General features: G+C 34.7%; 1 protein-coding gene across 1 annotated transcript in view; it reads left to right on the top strand.

Moving 5' to 3' along the window:
- Positions 1 to 23049, top strand: part of CFAP46 (cilia and flagella associated protein 46) — a gene marked incomplete at its 5' end in the record, with an annotated part of 66694 nt that overhangs the window by 30052 nt on the left and 13593 nt on the right. The window contains 21 exons of the mRNA XM_083866277.1: positions 1279 to 1444; positions 3151 to 3289; positions 4358 to 4496; positions 5025 to 5208; positions 5642 to 5801; positions 6425 to 6469; positions 7022 to 7242; positions 9038 to 9157; positions 9545 to 9712; positions 10074 to 10222; positions 11652 to 11750; positions 11996 to 12125; positions 13050 to 13196; positions 14502 to 14702; positions 15727 to 15833; positions 16645 to 16800; positions 17633 to 17768; positions 19101 to 19289; positions 20006 to 20140; positions 21021 to 21200; positions 22197 to 22364. Coding sequence (XP_083722403.1) covers positions 1279 to 1444; positions 3151 to 3289; positions 4358 to 4496; positions 5025 to 5208; positions 5642 to 5801; positions 6425 to 6469; positions 7022 to 7242; positions 9038 to 9157; positions 9545 to 9712; positions 10074 to 10222; positions 11652 to 11750; positions 11996 to 12125; positions 13050 to 13196; positions 14502 to 14702; positions 15727 to 15833; positions 16645 to 16800; positions 17633 to 17768; positions 19101 to 19289; positions 20006 to 20140; positions 21021 to 21200; positions 22197 to 22364 — 3139 coding nt within the window. The remainder of the gene's footprint in view (positions 1 to 1278; positions 1445 to 3150; positions 3290 to 4357; positions 4497 to 5024; positions 5209 to 5641; positions 5802 to 6424; positions 6470 to 7021; positions 7243 to 9037; positions 9158 to 9544; positions 9713 to 10073; positions 10223 to 11651; positions 11751 to 11995; positions 12126 to 13049; positions 13197 to 14501; positions 14703 to 15726; positions 15834 to 16644; positions 16801 to 17632; positions 17769 to 19100; positions 19290 to 20005; positions 20141 to 21020; positions 21201 to 22196; positions 22365 to 23049) is intronic.

Here is a 23049-nt window from a genome sequence, read left to right as displayed (position 1 = left end):
GTTTTGGGGATCATCATATTTTTCCCAAAACTGATAAAAATCAACACAGTTGTGAGTTGAAATGTTTAACAAAGGATTTGACAGATTCTTGCACTTTAGTAAATTTATCCGCTACTTTCCACATAGCTGATCTTGTAGTGTCATAGGATCATTCTATCCTCAGAAGGGATTTAGTTCAGACTCCTGCTCAAAGCTGGGCCAGCCTAGGGCTCTATCTGGTCTGGCTGGGAAAACCTCACGCAGCCTCTGTGAGTAACCTGCTCCTCTGTGTGGCTGGACCTGTGTGTACATGAACCTTTCTCATTTAACTTATGTGTACATGAACCTTTCTCATTTAACTTATGCCTATTCCTGCTTGTCCTGCCCATCATTGGGAACAGCCTGACTGCTGCTTCTCAAGAACTTTGTTAGGTTCTTGAGAAACTTCTCCATGTTAGGTCTCCCAAAGCCACCTGTTCAACTACCCCTTTTCTCAAGGCAAGTGGAGCCCAGTCCCTGGATATCTCAGTGGCCCTTCACTGAGCTCCTTGTGGTTTCTCCATGTCTGGCATGTATTGGGTGGTCAAGAACTGGATGCAGCAGTCGAAATGTGATCTAAAAGTGCTGTCTGGAGAGTGATCAGATTGACAGTTTAAAAAAACTGCTTTTTTAAAAACAGTAATACTATTCAATTAATGATTACATTGCACCAATCGATATTTTTTCACTAAAATGCCAAGCTTTTTCTCACTCAGATGAGCACTGTATTGTGTCACAATATGGAGTATTATTAACTTTTATTAATTCAAAGTATCATTTGCATGAAATATGCTCAAAGCAATTTGAATGCAGCTAGAGGCGTTTGGGGCATATTCTTGTGTTACAGTGGTACTGTACTAAGCAAAATACACAGTATGGTAATAATTATTGTGTTTTATTTTTAATATTTTATAGAATGAGAAATTAACATAATAGGAAGCCAATAAAAGTATATTGTTCCAATGAGAACATCTTGAGGAGGTTTTGCTCTTTTTTTAAAGAATGCTCTTGAGCTAAGATTATGCAGAAGTACAGTAAAGTCATGAATATGCTACTTATTTATTCCTAGTTCTACTGAGTGTGTGAAGTTGTTTGGTATATCAAAATGGAAAATAGCTTTTCGATGAAGCTCGTGCTAAGTCCTCATTACTGAGGTGATCCATAGACCAGCTAAACCCAAATGTTCCTAGAGGTATAATTCTTTACTATAGCTAAAGTGGGGTTGTTTTTCCTTATTAAGTTCTGCTTCCCTTTCTTCAGGTATGCAGGTGAAGCTGGGAATTACTCTCTTGTAATGTTTGCAGCTAGGCACTTTTGGAATGCATGTTTACCTTTGCTTGGCTCACCACGTGATAGAGAACAGTTTAAAGAGCCTACTGAAATAATTCTTAAGAGTATAATTAAAGCAGAATCTAAAAACGAACAGGTAAGAATTTCTAGTAAATATTGCTTGTTGTTAGTGATTGGTGCTGATGGTAAAGAAACTTAAGGATACCTTTCCTAAGAGGCAAAAGTGACTTATTTGTCACAAACACATTTCTGGTTTCTTACCTGCAGTCAGATGCTCTTATATGCCATTTGCTGATTCTTTTCATTTTGGGCAATTGTCAAACTCAGAACAGTTTTCTGCAAAGTATTTTGCTGTCTGATTTTTACTGTAGTGTTTCCCTTCATGAGGCTTACAAAAAAGAATTTTTAGAAAATATTCAAAATCCAGGATAAAAGCCACTTCTGGCAAGTCTGATAATAGATCTGGAAAATATGATAATAGATCCTAAAACACTAACTCAGGAAAAAAAAAAGTTAGTAAGTTAAGATTTCTCCCACCTGCAGGCTCAAATTTCTTCTACCTGCAAAAGGAAAGTTTTATTTTGCATCTCTTCGGGTTTTTGACAGACTGTTTAGGACTTTGGCAGTAGGAAGGAGTCAAAGTTTAGACTGTGCTGGGAGTTTGTGATAAAATTAAGTATTTGATGATTTTGAACAGCACGTGTAATCCAAAGAAGTCATCCCCTTGAAACAGTATGCAGGGGATGTGTGTCATAAAACACATCTCACCAGGTGGAATTTCTTCCTCACACTGAAACTTCCATGCACATTTGCAACTTTTCTTACTTCAAACCTCCATGGAGCTTATCCATTTCTCTTTCTAGATTTGATTTACATGTCAGTGAAGCTGCTGTGAGTTTTCCTGTACATTTCCATGGGCACAATTTTGATGAGCACTTGAAGGGATTGTTGATGACTTTTGCATCCAGGCTTAGTGGTACAAATATGAGTCTGCATCTCAGATCATCAAGCAGGGCGTAGTACAAGAATAGAAACCTTTATTTTGATTTCTTGTCAAGCCGTGTATAAATCACAAATAATCAGAGATGGTGACTGGTCTGCTTATTCAGGGTGTATAGGAACTGATGAGTTCAATGTATACTTGGAAGCACAGTGATAATTGTAAGTTTAATGGAACTTAGTGTTTAGATACATAAGAATAATTGCCCACAGACACAGTTCCAAAGTTTATTTGTAGAAATATATTTAAAACAAATAAAAAGGAATACTTCATTATTTGTATGTAGTTAACTCTCCACCACAGCATAATTTTAGAATGAATCATTAATAAGTGGTATTAAGAAGCAATTTTATGTAGATAATGAAAATTTGCATTTATAGGTAGCATAGATATTTTTATGTCTGCGAATGTTAGCAATTCTTATGAGTTAGAAGTGAGTAACTTCTGATAGTAGTTAGGTAAAAAAATTCCTGTTAGTGCTCTATATTTGATTATTTCTGGAGTTATTGAATTTTTAGATATACCCTGCAGTACCAATGTAAGAGGCAGGAACTGGTGTCCAGTGACCCTTGACCAGGATAACTAGTCAATTTTTAAATGCAGTCACATCTGGAGAAGGATCTACCAGCAGATGTCCAGATTTTCATCTGCCAGTACTCCCAAATCCTTCACCGCAGGACTGTTCTCATTTCATCCGCCAGGCTGCACTGGTACTGGGTTTCTGCCCTGACATAGGTGGAGGGCCTTGCACTTGATCTTGTTGAACTTGTCAAGGTTGCCTTGGGCCCACTCCTTGAGCCTGTCAGTCCCTCTAGGTGACATCTCTTCCTCCTCATCCTCAGTGTCATCAGCAGATTTGCTGCAAGCGCAAAGCGCACTCTATCCCCTTGACTGCCAGCAATGAAGATACTGAATACTGGTTCCAGTATCCCTGGTATTGGTATCCCTTGAGATATACTACTTGTTACTGGTTTCCACTGGGTATTGAGCCATTTGGACATTGAGCCAGTGACGGTAACTCTTACCCATCTGACAGTCCATCCATCAAACTTGTATCTGTCCAATAAGGTCACAGGCCACCATGTCAAAGGCCTTGCAGAAATCTGAGTGGATGACATCCATAGCTCTTGTACATTGATGCAGCCACTATGTTGTAGAAGCCCACTAAATTAGACAAACTTTGTGTCTTCATGGAAGTAAATGCTGATTAGACCAAATCTGATAAATCTTTGATGATGCTAATGTAATATTGACCCAAAAGTTGTGGCTATAGCTTAGTTAACTTCTTTGCATCATCCTGCATGTATTTAATGATTAGTATGCCATATATGGATCTATTTGAGAAACAAGACAGTGAATTTATCTCTGAAGACGCAAAAGTGTGCTGTAGAGGAGAGGGAAGCAGCAAGTCTGACCTTTGGGTAACAATTGTGATAGTCAAATTTTCACAGGTAAAGAGAGGAGCCTGCTTTAGGCAGGGATGTAGGCAGAGAGCTCTGTAGGGTCTCTGCCAACCTCAGCTACTCTGTGATTCTCTGAGAGTACTTCAGGTTTTCATGTCATTTAATAAGTGTAAGCAATTGAATATTACTAAGTCTGGTTATTTTTGTATTGAGTTTGTGTTATAGAACTCATTCTGGAGAAATGCCTGTGGCTTTCAGCTGGTCAAGAAGCTGTTTAGGTTACAGGTTAATATTCATATTAATGATATGGATTGGTTCACAGACAAAACAAAAGTTTGGTAATACTTAGAGATATATGTTAACTGAAAGATAAAGGGGTGTTTGGGGTTTTTTTGTTTGTTTTTGTTTGGGTTTTTGTATATATTTTTCTTTCTTTGTTTGTTTGTTTGTTTAGGAAAAGAAAGATACATGTCCTTTGCATCAGTGGATTACAAGGGATTTTCAAAATATTGGGTTATCGGTTGGATGCTTTCTCCCAGGCATGTTCTTCTTTCTGTTGATCTGGTAATAAAAGAAAGCCCGGTATTTTGAAATCAGTATTCTAATTCTGCAGTAGATTAATAAATCATTTAAATACAATTCAAAGGTGCTGAGGAAGATCTGACATTAAGAACCTCCTTATATGGTCTATTATTCCACATCTGTGCTGATAAAGATGACTGGGAGACAGCACTAAAACTCCTGGATGAAGCTATTCAAGTTTTGCCTCAGAAAGGACACAAACTGTAAGTTGGTTGACTTATTTTTATTATTTTATAAATAAGCAGTTTGGTTCTTGAGAAGTATAAAACTCTTGAGTATTTTTTTATTTTGCATTGGGAAATTATTATGATTACCTTTTAGCAGCCTGTCCTTACAACATAAAATACATTTGTGTATTTTCCATAAAAAAGACACACAGAGGCAGTGCTTCCTATCATTAATCTGCTAATAATATTTGTAAATTTAATTTTTAAAAAACTTGTATACAAGTAGTATCTTACTTCCCACACAAATAGATGCACAAAATGTGGGTATATAGCAGAGACTTTAGTTTTCCTAAGTGCAAATCCATCTTCATTAAATGGAAACTAAATCATCTAGGGCACTGTTTACATAATCTTATCTGAGTTGGTTTTGTGCCCTTTTGTGCCAGTTTATAAGCTTTGCATCTTTTACTATACTGGATATGAACCAGTATATATATCTTAATCACAAAGCTACCTTACAAGTACAGATCAAGTAATTTGTAATTTGTTTGATCTTTTTTCTAGCCTGATTTTCAAACTTATGGCTACAGTGAGGGCAGGATCAGGATCCAATTTTATAATGGCCATTCTGAGAGTCAGTCACAAAGGTGAAGATTATTTGTCACATGTGTGGCGACATTTGGTAACAGTCTCCAGAAGTGTTGTTGGACAGTTACGCTGTTTTCAAAACGCAATCATTGCTTTACAGGTTTGTCAGTTCTTACTGTTTGTTCCCCTGCTGATAGAATGATGTTTCTCAAGTGATTCATAGGACTGCAAGTTCCTGAATGGGCAGGGAGGCCATATACTTGACCATTACTTTTTATAACCTTGAGATTACTCTTCAGTAGGAAAACTCTCTATGGTTGAATCTTTATATCCAGTAAAGTTTTAGTTGTGTCCTGCCAAAGAAAAATGTCTAAGGGTAGCAAGTGGTTTTAACAAAACGAAGATTGAACTGGTGATGGAGTTTTCTGTTACATTCCGTTTATCACAATTCTGATTATGTGATACCAGTAAAACTGCTTGACGTCAAATTATTATTTTTTTGCTTCCATTAAGACTACATGAAACTTTAGTATATAATTTCGATGGTTTACATAAACAAATACAAATTGACTCCTCCTTTATTACTTTTATAGAAAGAAGAAGATGACTGGCAGAGAGTTGATTACCTAATGGAATTTGCTGAATGCTTATATTGTAATCAGTTTCCCCTCGATGATGCTGTCAAACCTCTGGAGTGGGCAGTAGATCTCCTGCTCCATATGAAATTCCCTACGCCATCCACACAAGAGGAAGGTATGTAATGGGTGTTTCTCATTCAGATGAATTTCTCAGCAGGAAACATGAGAGAGATTTTACATTTACAGGTTAGTTATCAAAAAGACTGGCACAAGCTTGTCTGTATTTTCTTGTGCATTTACTGTCATTTATTCAGTGCAGGTTCAGTTTATCTGTGAATTCTGTGTTATGCTGTGGAGACTTACCCTCAGTGTTTTGGTGTAGTAAGATACTGTTCCCCTCTGACATAGGGATTCCTGAGGTGTGAGGTGCTACCAGAAAGCTGTGCTGTCCATGCTGGACAGCAAGTTCTCATGGAGGGACAGATGAAATTGAAGGAAATAGTTTCTGTGCCAAGATATGGGTATCTAAGCCCATTACCCTTTCCTTGACTTTATCTGATCATTAATTTTTCAAAAATGACTTTCAAAGGGATGTATGCCTTCGATTACTTCTGTAACTGTAAAATTCTTTGCTCCTTTTACACAAATATCCACTTGGTCTGGTATGACCTTAGTGGCCTATTCTGATAGGATACCCCGGTATTCATTTGGGAAAAAGGTATCTGATTTCTGGAACCATACTGTCCTGTGTGATGTTAATGAACATCTGCTCTGCTGTTCTTTTTTGTGTGTGGATAGACAACATGGATCAGACAAGTACTTCTGATGTTTTCACTGAGAAAGGTAAATACACAGTGTCTCTACTATCACACAGTTGACTATTAACAGTAGCAATATTCTGTTCATACTTTCCTGTTAGTGGTTTTGTTGGTTGTTTTTTACAGTCCTGTAGTGATTTAAATTTTGTATTAGTTCTGTAATGATCCTCTCCCCAATTTCACCTGTTTGCTTATGATTACTATCCTTACACCACTTAAGTTTGAGGAAAATTTTTACAAAGCTCTTAATAGAAATTCAAATTATATAATAAGAGAAATTAGATTCAAATATAAAACAGCCCAGGTTGGAAGGAACCTCAAAAATCATCCAGCCTTTTGTGGTTTTCATTCCTCTACCAGGCTTACATCATTTATTATACAGAACTGTTACATTGTTGATTAAAAACATGGTGCAAGTAGCATTGCATCATTTTAAGAGGAACATCATTAGTAGATAGATTTCCATTTTTCTTTTTTTCCCCTAAATATTTTCATTTTCAATTCAGAAATTTTAACTTTTAAATACATTTTTACAATGCTGTCACTGTGGGCATGTGTTTGCTTTTTTTCCCAACAGAAAACAATGGTACACCAAAACTGTTCCCTACAGAAAATGCTAAGGTGGACAACGGAGCAAATTGTACCATGCCCCAAATTAATTTGGAAGATTTGAGTAATATTAAACAACTGGAAGCTTTGTTTAGAGCAGAGACAATAATGGCTTTATTTTCTGGTCATAGTTCTTCTCATCAGCAGCACTGTTTGATGGCATATGCCTGTATTGTCCGTATCTGGCAGGTGAGATTGTATGAGATTATGTGTCGTGTTACTATAATGTGGCCAATATATTTCATGTCTCCTTGTGTAATTGTGGTATTCAGCAGCTATTCATTTGGTGTTTAACTTTGTCCTTGGAGTTTTCTGGTTTATGGTGCAGTTAATGTATTTTCTCAGGTTTAAGGATTAAACAAGAAAGTGGTTTTCTCTCAGGAAAAGAGAGAAGAGACACTGCAGATAAAAGCAGTGGGCCATTGTTTCTCTGGAGTCCATTCATATGTTTTGTGCAATAAGTTCTCAAATTTTGTATTTTTAGTTTGTTAAGGAATCTCAGTAGTGGCAGAATACATACTGAAGACATTCCTGGCAGTTCTGAAGAATGGTGATTTCAGGTGGACCTTCATAAAATTGAATCAAAAGGGCTGTCATTGGAAAGGAATTGTAGCGGCTGGCAATGTTCACTGATTGACTTCTCTAATTGCTTTTCCATAGTTAGAGCATTTCAAGTCAATCAAATCTACTTCAATTCTCATAGATATGCCCAACAGAAATGGCTATTCAGAATCACAGCAATGATAATAGGAAAACAGTTATATGTTAAGAAAAGCAAATATTTGAAGGGGCTAAATATGTAGTTGATAATAGTAATGCAACAAATCATTATAGGAACAGTCTCAGTTGGGACCTACCAACTAGATTGAAAAGCTATAGCTTGTGTATAATAATTTTATTCCAATTAGAAGTAAAAGCCTGCAATTTGTTACTGCTTAATTTTGGTAATTACGGGAAAGAATTCATTGTGAAATCAGTTTAACATGTGATGTGAGACAGGAATTTGCAAAATTAAAATTGAATATTGCTATTTTCAGATTTACACAAGCATAACTTTTAATATCCAACACTTGACTCTGTGTCTTACTAGGGAAAAAACTACCTGAGAGAGTACTACGGTTTGAAAAAGCTATTAAAACTAAAATTTGATGCTGATGTCAGTGCCAATTGTAGGATAATGAGAGTCACTCTAAGAATCATATTTACAGCTGAACAGTATTGCCAGAAAAGGAACAAATATGATATTAAAGGAATTAAGTACAGGACACCTTGTTTTGGCTTACAAAGTAAAGCAGACCTTACTGCAGATATCCACTTCAAAACAGCCTTTTTAGTGTTAGGACTCCATAAATTACCTGGTAGGAGATCTTAAAATGTTCTCAGAAAAGATCAGCTGCCTCTGACCTTTTAATAGATGTATTATCTTTAATTTGAAATTTGCATTTGTTGTGTACTTGCTTGTACAGAGAAAGTTTCAGTTCACTCTTTTGTATGCTTAAATATTTAGAAATTTCTTCTATATAATATTCAGCAGTAGCATTGTAAACGACTAACCCAGAAAGAGGACAAAGTGACTCTGCTGTCTTGCAGATTACTTCCTCATAAAATTCATCCTTTGTAGAAAATGAAGCAAGTTAGACTAATGGTTTGAAAAAAAAACAAAAACAAAAAAATTGCATTTGCAACTGTATAGGTTAAAAAAAAGATAGTAGAAGTATTTATTGCAGGAATGATCTTGTCTTTTTACAGTTCTGCTGCTTAATTGTTCGTCCTAAATACTTGTGCAAAAAATGCAAGCATCCAGTATCTCTGAAATTGTTATCTTTCTGAAGAAAACTATTATGCAGGAGCAGAATATGATATGTGACAATTGTTAATAGCTGTAGATAGTGACTTGCAGTGGATAATAGCTATTACTAGAAGGTGAGATTATTATTACTATTGCAAATTGAAAATAATTAATTATAGTTATTTGATTGTCTAGGTGTCGTTGTCAGCATCAGGGATTGTTATGAATGTATTATCAAACACTTCACAACCTACAGTTCTTCAGAAAGTGCAGTCAAAAGCTCCTAAAAAAGACAAGGACAAAAAGAAAGAAAAAGTAAGACCCACTTTTCTGTGGAATTAAAACAACCCTCCCTTTCTAAGAGATGTTTCCTTGGGCTCATTTGATAAATAGTTCTGACACTTTCCTGTACTGACTCTGACAACCTGGGAGGAATTTCTCTGTGAGTCTGTGGATCATACTTTCACTCTTGATCACGCTGTCTTGACAGATCATGGATTTACAAATACTTTTTCTTTTGTTTGTTGCTTTGGTCAATATACTGCTGTTTCATAAAACCCACAGTCTGGAGATCCAGAAAACACCCCAAATCTGAGAAAACTTCAAAGCATATTAAGCAGATGTGTTCATTTTTTTAGCTGAATATTTAATACCAATAGGATTGTTAATTTGATCTCATAAGTGTTCTTGTTTTTATCATAGGCTGAAGTTTCTGTTGCAAAGGAGAAGCCTCAAGGGAATGAATCAGTTGATACCTTACCAGCAAGTGTGGAGGAATGGGCCCAGTATGACTGTCCCAATGAAATCAGAGATACTTTTAAACAGAAAACAAACAGTTATGGTATTAACTGGGATAATTTCCCAAAACCTGTAAGTATACTCCTCAAAATTCTAGAGCATTTACTATTTAGGAGAAAATCAGTACCAGAAAATGGTTGTATTTTAGTTTTACTGTCTGTGTATTTTCAGACAGCTGTCCTAAATGCTTCTCTATTGTAGTATTCATTAATACTTCAAGAGGTGTTAGCCTGTCCTCTGCATGCTGAAATGTGGTTAACTTAGAGAGGACATTCACCAGCTTTCTGTGTACCTTGCTGCTTTTTCAGCTAGAAAGCTTATTTGTGTCTTTTTTGAGGTTTATTTTGGAGCTGAAGATGTAACCATTAATTTAAAATTTCTTTTCTACAAAATTATGTTTATACTGACTGAATTTTAAAAAAATTCTTTTCAGACTTGCACGTTGTATTTTATGGATCTTTTATCTAAAGAACTACAGAAAATTTTTTGCCCCCACTTGATTCTTCCAATCTTTCAGCTAGCTGAAGTTATTGCTAGTGAAGTTCTGGAATGTAGAAGTCTGTCTGGTCTCTATCACCTTCGGTTTGTATCCTTTATTTATTTTAAATAAAAGAGAAAATTAATGGAGTGGACCATCCATTAATACTTCATGACGTAGTAACAAGAAATTTTGTGACTTACTGTTTTATATTTGTAATGGCTTTTTATTTATTTTCCTTTCTTTTTTAAATGCATTTTAATAGAGTTTTGGTGAATAGGTTTGTGGACTAAAAGCCACTAAGTCTATCTGTTCCTAAACATGATCTTCCACATGGAAAGCATGTGAGATTATGAAGTCAGGCAACTTTCATGTGAAAAATTGTTGAGGTGCCTTATTGTTGGCTAACTGAAAAACGCAAAGTTGAAAAAAGTTTCTATGAAAGTCTTATCTATTAAGTATTCAAAAGGCAGACTCTTTATTTGCATCAAAAATATATTCTCCACCTTAAGGGCACAAAGAAGTTGCCCTGGTAAGTGCATTTTTAGAGAGATTTCTCTTTGTGACCAAAATTATGGTATTTTTATGGATCATAACCCCTAAAATTTTTGATTTAAAAGTATCCATTATGTATGCAATTGAAAATTCTTGCTGTTCTAGTTAAAGCATTTTTTATGCTTTTTTGATAGGTATTAAATAATGTTTGCTTAATAAGTAACAGCCACATGCAATAATTGCTTATTCTCTGGTAGTGCATTAAAAAACACATAGCAATTCTTTAAAATGCCTGAAACTGATCCCACTGAGCAGAATAGATATTCATGTATACAAATGTATGTGTTTCTCGGCCATTTGATTACTGAGTTGCTTTATTACAAGACTGAAATAGACTTTCTGATAGGAAATTATTTTCAGTCAAGATGTGCCAGAGATTTATTATTTTTTTTGTTAATTCCTCAAGACTTGTGTTTATTTCATGGTATTTTATATATATCTATGACCTGACATCTGTATATGATTAGATAGATGTGTAGGAATATATTACTCTTTACTCAGGACAGAAAAATGTGTTAGCACATACACATTGAGGGGCAGGGGAGTGGTGGTTGCATGCTATAGTGAGACCCTCTAAATGTTTTCATACTTTTAGTACATAATTTTTGCTGTTAAGTTGGAGCAATACAGGTTTGATGGACAAAACTGAGGCTACTGCTGGATGTCCCATCCCTGGAAGTGTTCAAGGTCAGATTGGATAGAGTTCAGAACAACCTGGTCTTGTGAACGATGCCCTTGCCCATACCTTTAGATATCTTTAGAAGTTCCTTCCAGCCCAAACCATTCTTTGATTCTGTGACCTCTATCAATGGGTAATTTCCCCTGTTTTTATTTACAATCTTTGTTATTGCCAGTATTAATCAAGACACAAGAAGGTAGGATTGACAAGTATGTGCTTTGTATATATCATGTGCTTATATGAAGCAACATATGAAGGATTCAGATTGTTTCTTAAACTTTCTTTCTTTTTATTTGCAGAATTGCCCTGATATGCTCAGATTTAAAACTGAGTCAGGGATCTGTGTATCATGAGAAAGCTGCTGGAGAAGTGCACATTAGTGAATTAGAACAAGCAATGTATGTGTTTTCACTGCTGAGGTGGTATTTATTTGGGACTGCTTTCCCTACAGTTGAGAAGTGTTGTTGGGGGAAAATAGTAAAAAACACCTTTGGTATATGAGCTATGCCCTAAAATTCTGTGCATGTTGGTTAGTGTCTATCTACCGAGTAGTGTATGGTAAAGATTCCTTACACACTAATACTTCGTTATGAAATGCTTTTTGAAATATACTTGAGTTTACTTTTTCTTTCTTGTGATTTAGGTGTAGGCAGGAGATTGCACTGAAAAAAGAAAAAATCGTATACATGAAGACAGAAGAAAGAAAAATACCTTTTGAAAATTCTCAGCTTAATGGTAGTAGGAATGAGAATATCCTTACTTCAAGTGAAAAGGTTTTTATTTCTACTTCATTTTCTGTACTAAAATACTTTTTTTAGATACACTTGCTAGTTCATTTCTAGATAATACGTGAGAAATACATGAACACAAAAATCATTAATATTGCATGTTACCTAAATTCTGCTAGCAATCATGTGAAGCTGAGCTGGGTTTGCCTGGCATATTATTTATATTGAGGAAGAATAAGATTGGAATCTTTAGTCATACAAAGTAAAACTACTTTGCTACAAATGGTTTTGGGTACTAATGCAAATAGATTAAAAAGACTGAGAAGCAAAAAAGATACTGTATTCACTCTTAGTCTCGTTTTTATCTTTTCTTTCTCCATTATATTAGCATGTCCTGTTTGGCCTCCTCTTACATATTGTTTTAAGGGCATGAAAATATTTCAGTTCTGTCTTTACTGTCTCTTCTTTAGGAAGGTAATTGCCTTATTGAGTTCTTTAATGCTTACCTCCACTTTGCCCTTTATTATGGCAATGCTGTCTGGATTGTCGTCACACCATTTTGCTCTCTGTGTATTTTTTCCATACTTGTGCATATAATGTTTTTCTATAATGTTTTCTAATGTTTTCCATACTTGTTTTTCTAATTACTAATCCCTCTCAAGTCACCTCTTTTAGCTCTTGTAAATAGTATTCCTCTTTGAGTTTTAGTTATTACCAAAAATCAACTTTGTGACAGCAGCGTATCTGAAGTAATTAATTTTAAATAGTATATACTTACTAGTTCAGTGCCTTTTGACAATTATAAAATCCAGATCTCATAAATTACCTGTTGTTCTTGAAATATAATGTTAAATTTTTGAAGTTAGAAATATAGCCAAGGTATGGGATATCATAGTTAATAGCAATTTGTAACCTGTCTAGTTTGTTTAGAAATTTATGAAGATGTAATACTTCTTTATTTTTTTTCAGGGCTTTGAGGTAAATCCAGTAACAGGAAAAGGACTGAATGCACTTTCTTTCCCTCACTTGTGGATTGAAAAAGCTGAAGTACTAATTCAGCTGGGCTTGTATCAACCAGCAAGGCTTCTGCTTTCAGAGGCCCATGCTGCAACCCAGGTACAACACAAATTAAATAGAAAAAGAAACACTAATAACACGTGTAGGGAAAAGGTTAATTTTGATGCAGTTATTCCTCAGAATAATAATAATCAAACTCCAAAGCCAAGCCTTCTCCCACCACCCCAAACCAATTTCTTAGTAAGAATCAATGTGTATAATATGTACATTTAAAGATATGGCATTTCAGTCCAACTTTATGGGAGTTCTCTGCAGGTTATATAAATTCCTGAGGTAGTGTCAGCATCTCTGTCTACTTTGCAATGGCCTTGGAAGGTATAGGTATATTTCAACCTTGTTTGTTTAAATACATGGGAAACATTCAAGGTTTGTTTGGAAGAGAGAGAAAGCCTTTAGCTCCATCCTCACAATATTTTGATTGTTTGAAAGTCTGGTTATTTCATTTTAAGCTTCATTGTGGATTTACTGCAATGTTTTGATAAAACTGAAATTATTTTCTAGGATTCTGGCAGATCTGAAATAAGTGTCAATATGTTCTACCAAACAGATGTGCATCATCTCATTTTTAGGAAGGATTATACATTACAGATATTTTCCCTATATCTAACATTTTCCACTGAAGCCCTGTGCTTCATTATAAAAAGTTGCTGAAATATAATTACTGCAGTAAAACCTTTACTTAAAAAAAATGTAATTTATATCCTGTTATTTTGTGTAATAATTTTTCTCATGTAAGGAAAAACTGCTGATGTAAATTTAGTAAAATCATGAATACTTTAAATAATAATATAAGAATGATATTCATGAATAATATATGCCTCTTTATAAAGTATTAATTAGGCATTGGATATTGAGGAAAGTTGAAAATACATTTGAGAGGACAGTAATTTTAATTATGAAATTCATCAGTAGTATCCTGTGTGTCTGTATCCTAGTATACAGATTATATACAGTATTTGTCCCTTATACAGGACTAGTTATAGCTTATAACTAGTATAAATCAGCATTGTGAGTTCACTGGATCTCTAGTGTATCCATACAGTTCACAAAAATACATCTTTTGTCACCACATTTTTTCATCAGATGCTGGCAAACACTAGCAGATATACACATACTAAATAATAGCAGAAAAATACCTTATTTGACCAGTGAGATAGAAGGTAGAGGAACGGAAAGAAATATTAAGTAGACGTACTGTAAGGAATAACTAAGAAATTCAGCAGACACTTGGGGGAATAGCATTCACTTTTTGTTTCTGTCAGGTTAATCTGAAATATGGACAGACATAAATACAAATAGCAGTAGTGGATTTTTGGAATGTAGATCACATCTGTTTCTTTCTAGGAATTGAGGGCCCTATCTGATATGTCACGGTGCTTGTACTTACTTGCTGTGTTGGCTAACCTGGAAAAAAATCACAGACAAGCTAAAGCACTCATTGAGAAAGCACAGCTCCTGGGAGGGAACGAGCAGTTTTGGTATAACAGTACTCTGAGTCTAACAGAAGCAATCCTACAGGAAGAGGGGGAAGGAAAACTGAGCATGGTAAGGAAACTTTTTGGGTTTGGGGGTTGTGGTTTGGGGTTTTTTTCAGCAGTGGTCTCTCTCAGTGAAATATTATAGCCTTTACATTTCAATAAAAGCAAAATTAGGTGTTAAATGCAGTTAATGTTGTTTTCTCTGAGCATTTAACAGACATTAATTACAGATTCCAAACAGATGCAGGCCACTAGGAATGAGATTATACCCACAGAAGTTTAGGATGTTTTTATGATGAGATGAATATTCTTCTATTGGATTAAAACCACTTATAATCTTGTATGTATGACTATACCCACAGAAGTTTAGGATGTTTTTATGATGAGATGAATATTCTTCTATTGGATTAAAACCACTTAAAATCTTGTATGTATGACTAAATCCTAGAGATCCGACTCTCTTGATTAGAATTCTTTTGTATTCAGACAGTTCTGTTAACACTGGTGTGTTTATTTTTCATATTCGATAAAAATCACACCTTTTAGTATTATTTTCTGTTACGCTTTCCTTTCCCAAGTATTTGAAATAGTTTTATAACTATTATTTCTAGATTCTGGAAGATACTTCTATGAACCTTTTTTTTTTTTTTTTTTTTTTTTTTTTACTAAAACCCTGTAACATCAAAATATCCATTTACTGTTAAACTCTTCACTTCCATGAGTTTCAGAATAAATAAAGTCTTATGTCTGTGATGATCTAACCTGTCTTGATAAACTGTGCAAGGCTGTGTCATATAAAGGGATTATTTTGAATTTGAATAAACTCATATTTACTGTTTTCCTATGTACCTCCAAGATGAATCTCGCTCCATCTTCTCTCCTTGTATATATGTCCACCATTCATGTAATCATCAAAGTATCTAAGTATGATCATAACTCAAACTTTCTAGACTTATTTACAGTTATCAAGAGCCAGCAATCTTGGGGATAATTAACAAGTTCTGTACCAAATTGAAGTTTTCTGAATGAATGTTTATTATTATCTATAGACATTTAAAATAGAATTATGAAAATTCTGGTGTTACCTGCAGGTTTGTGAGATACTGGAACATACTGTAAATGTGTTTCGATCTACTTTACTAAAGAGACCTGGCAGGCAGTCAGAATTGAGTTTTATGATTACATCCCTTGAAGCCAGGTAAACTGTCTTTTCTCTAAAATATGGCCAGCTTCTAAACATGCAGCTAAATTGCAAATATATGTAATTTTTACAATGCTGTCTTATTTTAGTGTGGCAAATTCTGTGGATTCTCAAGTACTTTTGTTCTAAGTCATTTACGTGGTGGTTTGGTTTTTTAAAATTGAAATTTCTTTCCAAATTTCTGTACTTCCTTCCCAAATGGTTGCATGTAGCCCTACTGCCTGTTACATTGGTAAACGAGATACCACAACCTGTTGTGCATAGCTTGCAGTGTAGGTTACCTAAAGGTGCAATGTACATTTGCCTGTGCAGAGGTATCTGTTTGAACACTTCTGCAACACTACTGCAGTCTGCAGTGTTGACTTCTGATCTCACCATGGACCTAGAAGCCTGCTCATGGTGAAACCAAACAATGGTTTTGGTTCCACTGAAATCCAAGCTCAGAGACCTTAAAATGTGTTGGTAAAGGGGGAGAAGCATATGACACTTGCACTCCTGTCTCTTTCCATAAATGGGAAGTTTTCAATTAGAAAAGGAAGAGTATTATCAGTCTTCTCAGTTCATCTGTATTTAGAGGACTGATTAGGCCTAGTAAGATGGAATAATTAGATATATGGAACAAGTGACACCTCTTGTCAAAATATAATATTTGGATTTTTTCAGAATTACTATCATTTGTAAAACACACATTTATGATCCTTTTTGTAAATTTCTTAGAATTTAAAGCAAAGCAGAGAGAAATGTGTCTGTTCTCAAAAATAAGCCTGCACTTTCTGACTGCTGTCTTGTATTTAATTTTTATTTCTAGAAAAACACTTATTCAGATGCATTTTGCTCAGGATCAGTTGCCAGACATTCTACAGGAATCCTACAATAAATTAGTTCAAATTGAGAAGGACTTTTTTCATCATGGGCATAAAAACAACAGTGCTGAAATACTGCTGGAATGTGCAAATATTCGTAGGTAATACTGTACCTCCATATGCCTATTGAAAAGGGTTTTTTAGGTTGAAGTAGTCCATGAAGAGTATTGTTTACTTTTTATGGTCTAATTAAGATGGAAAAGAGCAGATAACATTGTTAGGCTTTATATATTGGTGTTAGATGTCTGTTTGCAGTCTTTATGTGTCCTGTGTTGAAAAAAGTACTGTAAAAACCAAGAATTGTTTTCATTGAAGGCAGAGTTCTCTTTTGTTCTCTCTTGAGGTCAAAACAAAGTGTCCGAGTCTCTTAAGTCAGCTTTTTGAACTTCCCATTTGTAGATGTATTTTGGCAGCCAGACCAATCATTCTCTATTATTTACAGGCTTTCACAATTCTTACTGTCGAAATGTTTCTCTAGAAACTCCTGCAACAGTAAGAGTGCAAAACATGGTATGCTTGGAATCCCAGGTGTTTGGAAGATACCCCTTAAAACAATTGTGATATGTTTTGTACCTGGTATACTGCCGTTGTGTTCCTGCTAAATACATACTCTAGAATATGATCTGCCTTTCTTCTCTTTTTGTCTTGGCATCTTCTTGCATTGCAGCAGTACAGTTCAAAGAATAAGACCTTGGAAAAATAACTTGTAAGAATTATTCTTAAATTCATTAAGAAGTTCATTTCTTCTATTTGTACATTTCAAAAACACATATACAAATGCAATCTTTTTATCTATAATTAATATATTTAATCTATTAATTAATAGATTCATTATTTTATTATATATGTTCAACAGTGTTGATAACATAAAAATAAGCACTTTCTTATGTAGGTTCTTTTGAGTTCATGGTGTTGTTTTGGGTTCTTTTTCAGGGTGATTGCCAAGCAGGAAAGGAACAAAAAAGACAAATACAGTCACTACCTAAATGCTTATAACTTAGCTCAGAGAGCAGTATCCAAAACAGAGGAAGTGCTTCATGGTGTTTGTAGTTTAATTGCATTTAGTGAGGTATTGACTTTTTTTCCTCTTAATTGTGGAAAGGAAATCTAGTTTAGTTATGATATTCACTTGTTCTTGGATTATCTCATTTGGGGCTTACAGGAAGTATCTTCTTGTAATGATAAACATTCTTTGTATATAGAAGGAAATATTGCATGCCAAAAGAATTTACAGTTAAAAAATGGATGAAGAGAGGATTTCTTTGTCAAGTTTATTTAATTCTGACATTTATCTAATAGCTATAAAGGAAAAAAGTATAAACTTGGAGATATTTTTGATTCTCTAAATACCTTGAAAGTTTAAAATTCTTCAAAATGTGTTTCTTCTCAGGAGAAGCAAAAAGTCTTCACAAAACATTATTATGAATAAAGAATGTCTGTCTTCAAAATAGTGTATTTTGGGTAATGAAAGCCTGCAGCCTATTTTGCTAGTGTGTACGTAGCATTATTAGATATTTTATTTGTGCCAGGCAAATAAACGTGAAAAGCAAAACCTAACTGCTCTTATTCTATGGAGTTACTTTGATTGCCTTGTAATGTGTTTGACATTGAAGTTTTTCTTTTAACTTACTTAAATATCTTCATTGAAGTATTTCTGCTCTATGAAGGTGGTGATGCTAAAATGTTTGTTTCTTTGGTTAAAATAAATATAACATTCTAACTTCTTATTGTGTAAATTTGCAAAAATACTTGAAATTAAAATTCTACTTTCTTTGGTATTTCAGAGTAAAAATGTTAATATCCCACTAATGAGACAACTAGCTCTTAGAAAAATAAATCTTGTAGAAATTCTTTTGGATATTTTTCATCTTGTCATTACTGAGAAAAAGCCTAAAAATATGGGAGAACCATCATTTCATGAATTTTTGGAGGAATTAATCATTGAAGATGATCCAATACAGCAGGTAATACAAAATATTTAGTCCTATGATTTTCATAAAAGGTATAACAAGGTTTTTCATAGCACAGCTTCTTTCACTACTGAGGAAATGGGTTCCTAGAGCAGTCATGTAGGTTTGCAGCAATGGAGGTTGAAGTGTGTGGTTTTAGTCTTGGGGATGGTTTACTGGACATCTTCCCTTTATCCCATGTTTTCCTTGGCACTGGTTGAACTTTGCTTATGGATTATACTGAATATGGATTACACTGAACTATTTTTTTCTAAATCAGTTGTTAATGATTTTGTATATCTATTAAAGACAACTCATTTGTAGCTGAAAGTATAGTCACATTTAATATGTTATTTGTATGTGAATATATATGTGTTACATTTTTTAAAAATGTGTTTTTCTGTCTGTGTGGGGATATATGAGCAAATAAATACAAATATGTATTTTACCAGGCTTGGAAGTATATGAAACGCACCACGGCTCATATTGCACTGGCTCAGTTAATAGACATCCAGAACCTTTGTAAAGGTTGTCCTGACATCAAATCCAAATGCCTGTATCTAACTGGAAAAACCCTTCGTTTAGTTGCCATTAATGTAGATCCTGTATGTTCAGAGATTTACTGGAAGCCAGATGTTATGGTATGCATTATTTTCTTCAGTTAAATTTATTTTTCTGTGTAAAGTTTATCTGCTCTAATATTTTTTCTGTGTACATTTGTATAAAAGGTGCTCTTTATGTAGAGCTGGGTTTTATATACTGCATGCAAGCCATAATAAAAATGGGTGGCAATATGAGTAATTTCAAAAACATGCTTCTGCCTACGTGCTGTCCTCATATAGCTAGTTTTTGATTTGTTTGTGAGCTACACTAATTAAAATATTTTCAAAAGAGAGAGAAAAATTCCTTGCATGTCTTAAAGGGTGGGCAAGGTATGGTCTCTGAAGTCGTGATCAAGAAGTATTGATTGGTAGGTCAAAAGCTTGGATTTGTAAGTTCCTTTTGTGTTGTAGTAAGAACCCTATGTGAAGAAAGGAGAGTTGATGGAGGCATTATAAAGTCAGTGATGAATTAAAGTTTTCAGAAGAAATGAGTGCAGGACAAATATGAGAAAGTCAAAATCTTAGAGGTTGTATGGGGGGGTCTTTTTAGTTTTCGGTGGTCTTATTGTCTTCATAACATACTAAGGAATTTTCATAATTGGCAGTATTGCTAAATCTCTCACCATGAAGGAATTAAGGTAGTGATTTCTTCTAAGATTAATTCCATTTTCACATAAACTTTCACAAAAGAAGTGAAGCCTGCCTTACTTAATAGAGTGATTAATTGTTCCTCTTTTTTATACTGTGATGGGTAGGAAGATGCTAAATCAGACATCAGAAAATCTTCGCTGACTTCAGCAGAAAGCAGTGAACGGGATATGACAGAGAGCAGTTTATCAACTAATAAATGGCATAATGATATGTATAGGAGGAAAATACAGGAATTAAAGGTATTTTACTTTGTGAGCTTGCATTAGAATTTGAGTATTTTCTTTTTATGGAATAATAGTCAGCTTACCAGTTCTGTTTAAACTGATAATGGAAATGTAACAGAAAGTTGATCTTAAAAAAGATAAAAATCTACAAAACACCTTACAACAAACAGCTTTCCATCATTCTGCTGTGTAGCTCTGTCCTGGTTCTCAGTAGATTGTATGGGAACCCCTGAATGAGCTTACCCAGTTGCTCCCAGAAAGAAATAATTTCCTTCTCCTTCAGTGATTTCCCATTGATTGAGCATGTAGCAACCAAGACTAGATGAGCAGGAAGTTTCCTTCTGCCTCACAGACTTTTTAAGTGAGCATAACAGACTGGGAACAAAGAAAGAAATTACTTCTATCATAAAACATTTGTGAAATTTGGTGAGCTGATCTCTATTTATTACTGCAGATGAGAGCACACTAGGAATTGGGAATGTACAGCTTGTGTTGCTAGTAAAGTCAGTAAATACCTGAAGTAAGAGATTTGTGGGTTAATTTGGACTAAATATGGTTGTCCACAGAAACAATTTTATTGATCCTTGGTTCTGAACTGCTCATATTGCCTGGAATTTAAAGGCTGTTCTGCTGAGTAAACATTTTATGTTAAAAAAAATTCAGCATTGAACTAAATATTTTTAAATGTTATATATTAGGTGCTGGTGTCTGCTAAAAATTTAATCAGCATTTGCATGTTTTGATCATACATTAAGTGCCTTAAAAAGGAAATGCTTTAAAATTACTCATTAAAAAGCAAATTTTATCTTCTCTAACATGCTGTAATTGGTGTATGTATAACAAATACTTAATATTAGCCAATTTTAATATAAAGATTTTTATTTCTATCATCTAGACAGAACAAAGGATGGCTCAGAAGTATCTTTCTCAATCCAGTGAGGCTTTGCTACGGTCTATGGCTGTTGCATTCACTCATAATGTTACTGATGTACTGGCTATTGCTAGTTTGGAAATGGCTGAATGCTTCCAACAGTTGGATCCAATTTCAACTAGCCAGTTTTTGGCACTTCATCAGGTAAGGCAACTAATGTTTGTGCTGCTTTTCAGTGGGAGGGTGTTCGAAGTTGCATAAACGAAACTGTATTTTCATAGTCTGAAAACTGGTCATACAGAACACATGCAGGGTTCTATGTGAGAACCAGTGTGTAATATAGATCATCAATTATATGATATATTTGCTAAGTTCAGAACATTTTATCAGTGGGTTTTTAACAATTCTATTATCCATTGTGTTTGACCTGACATTTTCATTGATGATTGTAGACCTGAAGAACTTTTAAGGAAAAAATTATTATATTGTCACTAGCAAAGATAAGACATTGCCACAAAATACAGTTTCATCCCTCTGTAACAAATAATTTTGAAAATTTTTCTCTGGATTTATTCAATCATTATTTTGAAGTGGATAATTCAGTTTGCATTCAGTTTGTTGGATTGATACCTGCCCAGCATAGTCCCATAGATGGCTTGCGGGTGCATACATATGAATATGTGCCTCCATTGAAGAGAAGATGCAGAATGGCTGTTGGGCTTATATTCCCTGCATCAGGAACAAATAACCCATAGTTCCTAGTTCAAAGGAGGGGATTAGTGTGTTTGCTGAAAGAGAAGTTTATATAGTCTTACCCATTATTTTGCTCTTTGTAGAAGTCTGTTGTGTGATATGATGGGTGTCCATTAAAGCACAGAAACAGAAAAGACTCAGCTTATGTGAATGGCTGAGCTAAGAACATAGTATTTACCATTCCATGTGGACCTTAGATGATTAAGTGCAGGAACCTTGATGATAAACGTATACAAATAAGTCATTTCCAGCTATTTGTATTTAAGAAATCTTCCTTATTGTCAGACAGTTTACATTAACCTGTAAGAACAAATAGCAGTCTTCTGCTAGTTCATCTCACTTTTCAAGTAAGAGAACTTCTCTTCAACATAGATATACGTTACAAAAAACATACTGTATCAGTTTTATTTTTGTGAAGGAAAATTAATAGATGTAACAATTTTACAGAGTTGTTCAGCATCTATGATGATGAAGAGTATCCTTCTGACCGCTGCATCCAACACCAGCAGCTCTCAGCTGGCAGCATTGCTGCATCTTCAGAATCAGTTAAAACAAAACAGAAACACAAGTGATCTCCTAAAATGTGTGGAACAGCAACTGACTGCTATTTCAATGGTAACTTTCTGAGCTACTTATTACGGGGTTTTATATATGTTATTTAAATGCACACAGAGATATGTGTGTGTATACAGGACATGGGTTTGGCAGTGCTGAGAGAGCAGTTGGACTCAACAGTCTCCAAGGGCTTTCCCAAGCTGAACAATTCTGAGATTCCAAAAGCCACCCCTGCACTGTCCCCTGCTACCAAAATCTTGCCATGTAAACCAAATACAATTTCGTATAGTATTGGTTGGTGAAGTGCCTCTAGTAAAATTTTTTCAAAAATAAATGTACTATTTATTATTCTACCTTAGATTTCCTTTGCTAATACTCTGCTAGTATTTGATAGCATTTTAACTTCAGAAACTGTGTAATGGCCATGAAAGCCATGTTGTTATGGAGAATGGACTAAGATAGAGTATTTGTAATTTGTTTTAAATAATATTTATATGTCCTTCTGCACTGCACAAAACATGATCATAGAATGGTTGAGATTAGAAAAAATCTCTGCAGGTCATCTTGTAAACTCTTCCCAAGCAAGGCTTCCTAGTGCTTGTTGTCCATGACCAGGTCCAAATGGCTTCTGAATTATCTCCAAGAATGGAGGTTCCATAGCCTCCTTGGCCAACTTGTGCCAGTGCTTGCATCCCCCACAGGGAAGCAGCTTTTCCTGTTATTTGGACAGAGCCGACTATCCTGG

Source organism: Zosterops lateralis (assembly GCF_965231275.1).
Source record: "Zosterops lateralis genome assembly, chromosome: 8".
Classification (NCBI taxonomy): Eukaryota; Metazoa; Chordata; class Aves; order Passeriformes; family Zosteropidae; genus Zosterops; species Zosterops lateralis.
The sequence above is the reverse complement of the archived record's forward strand: the minus strand, read 5'-3'. Positions and strand labels throughout refer to the sequence as shown.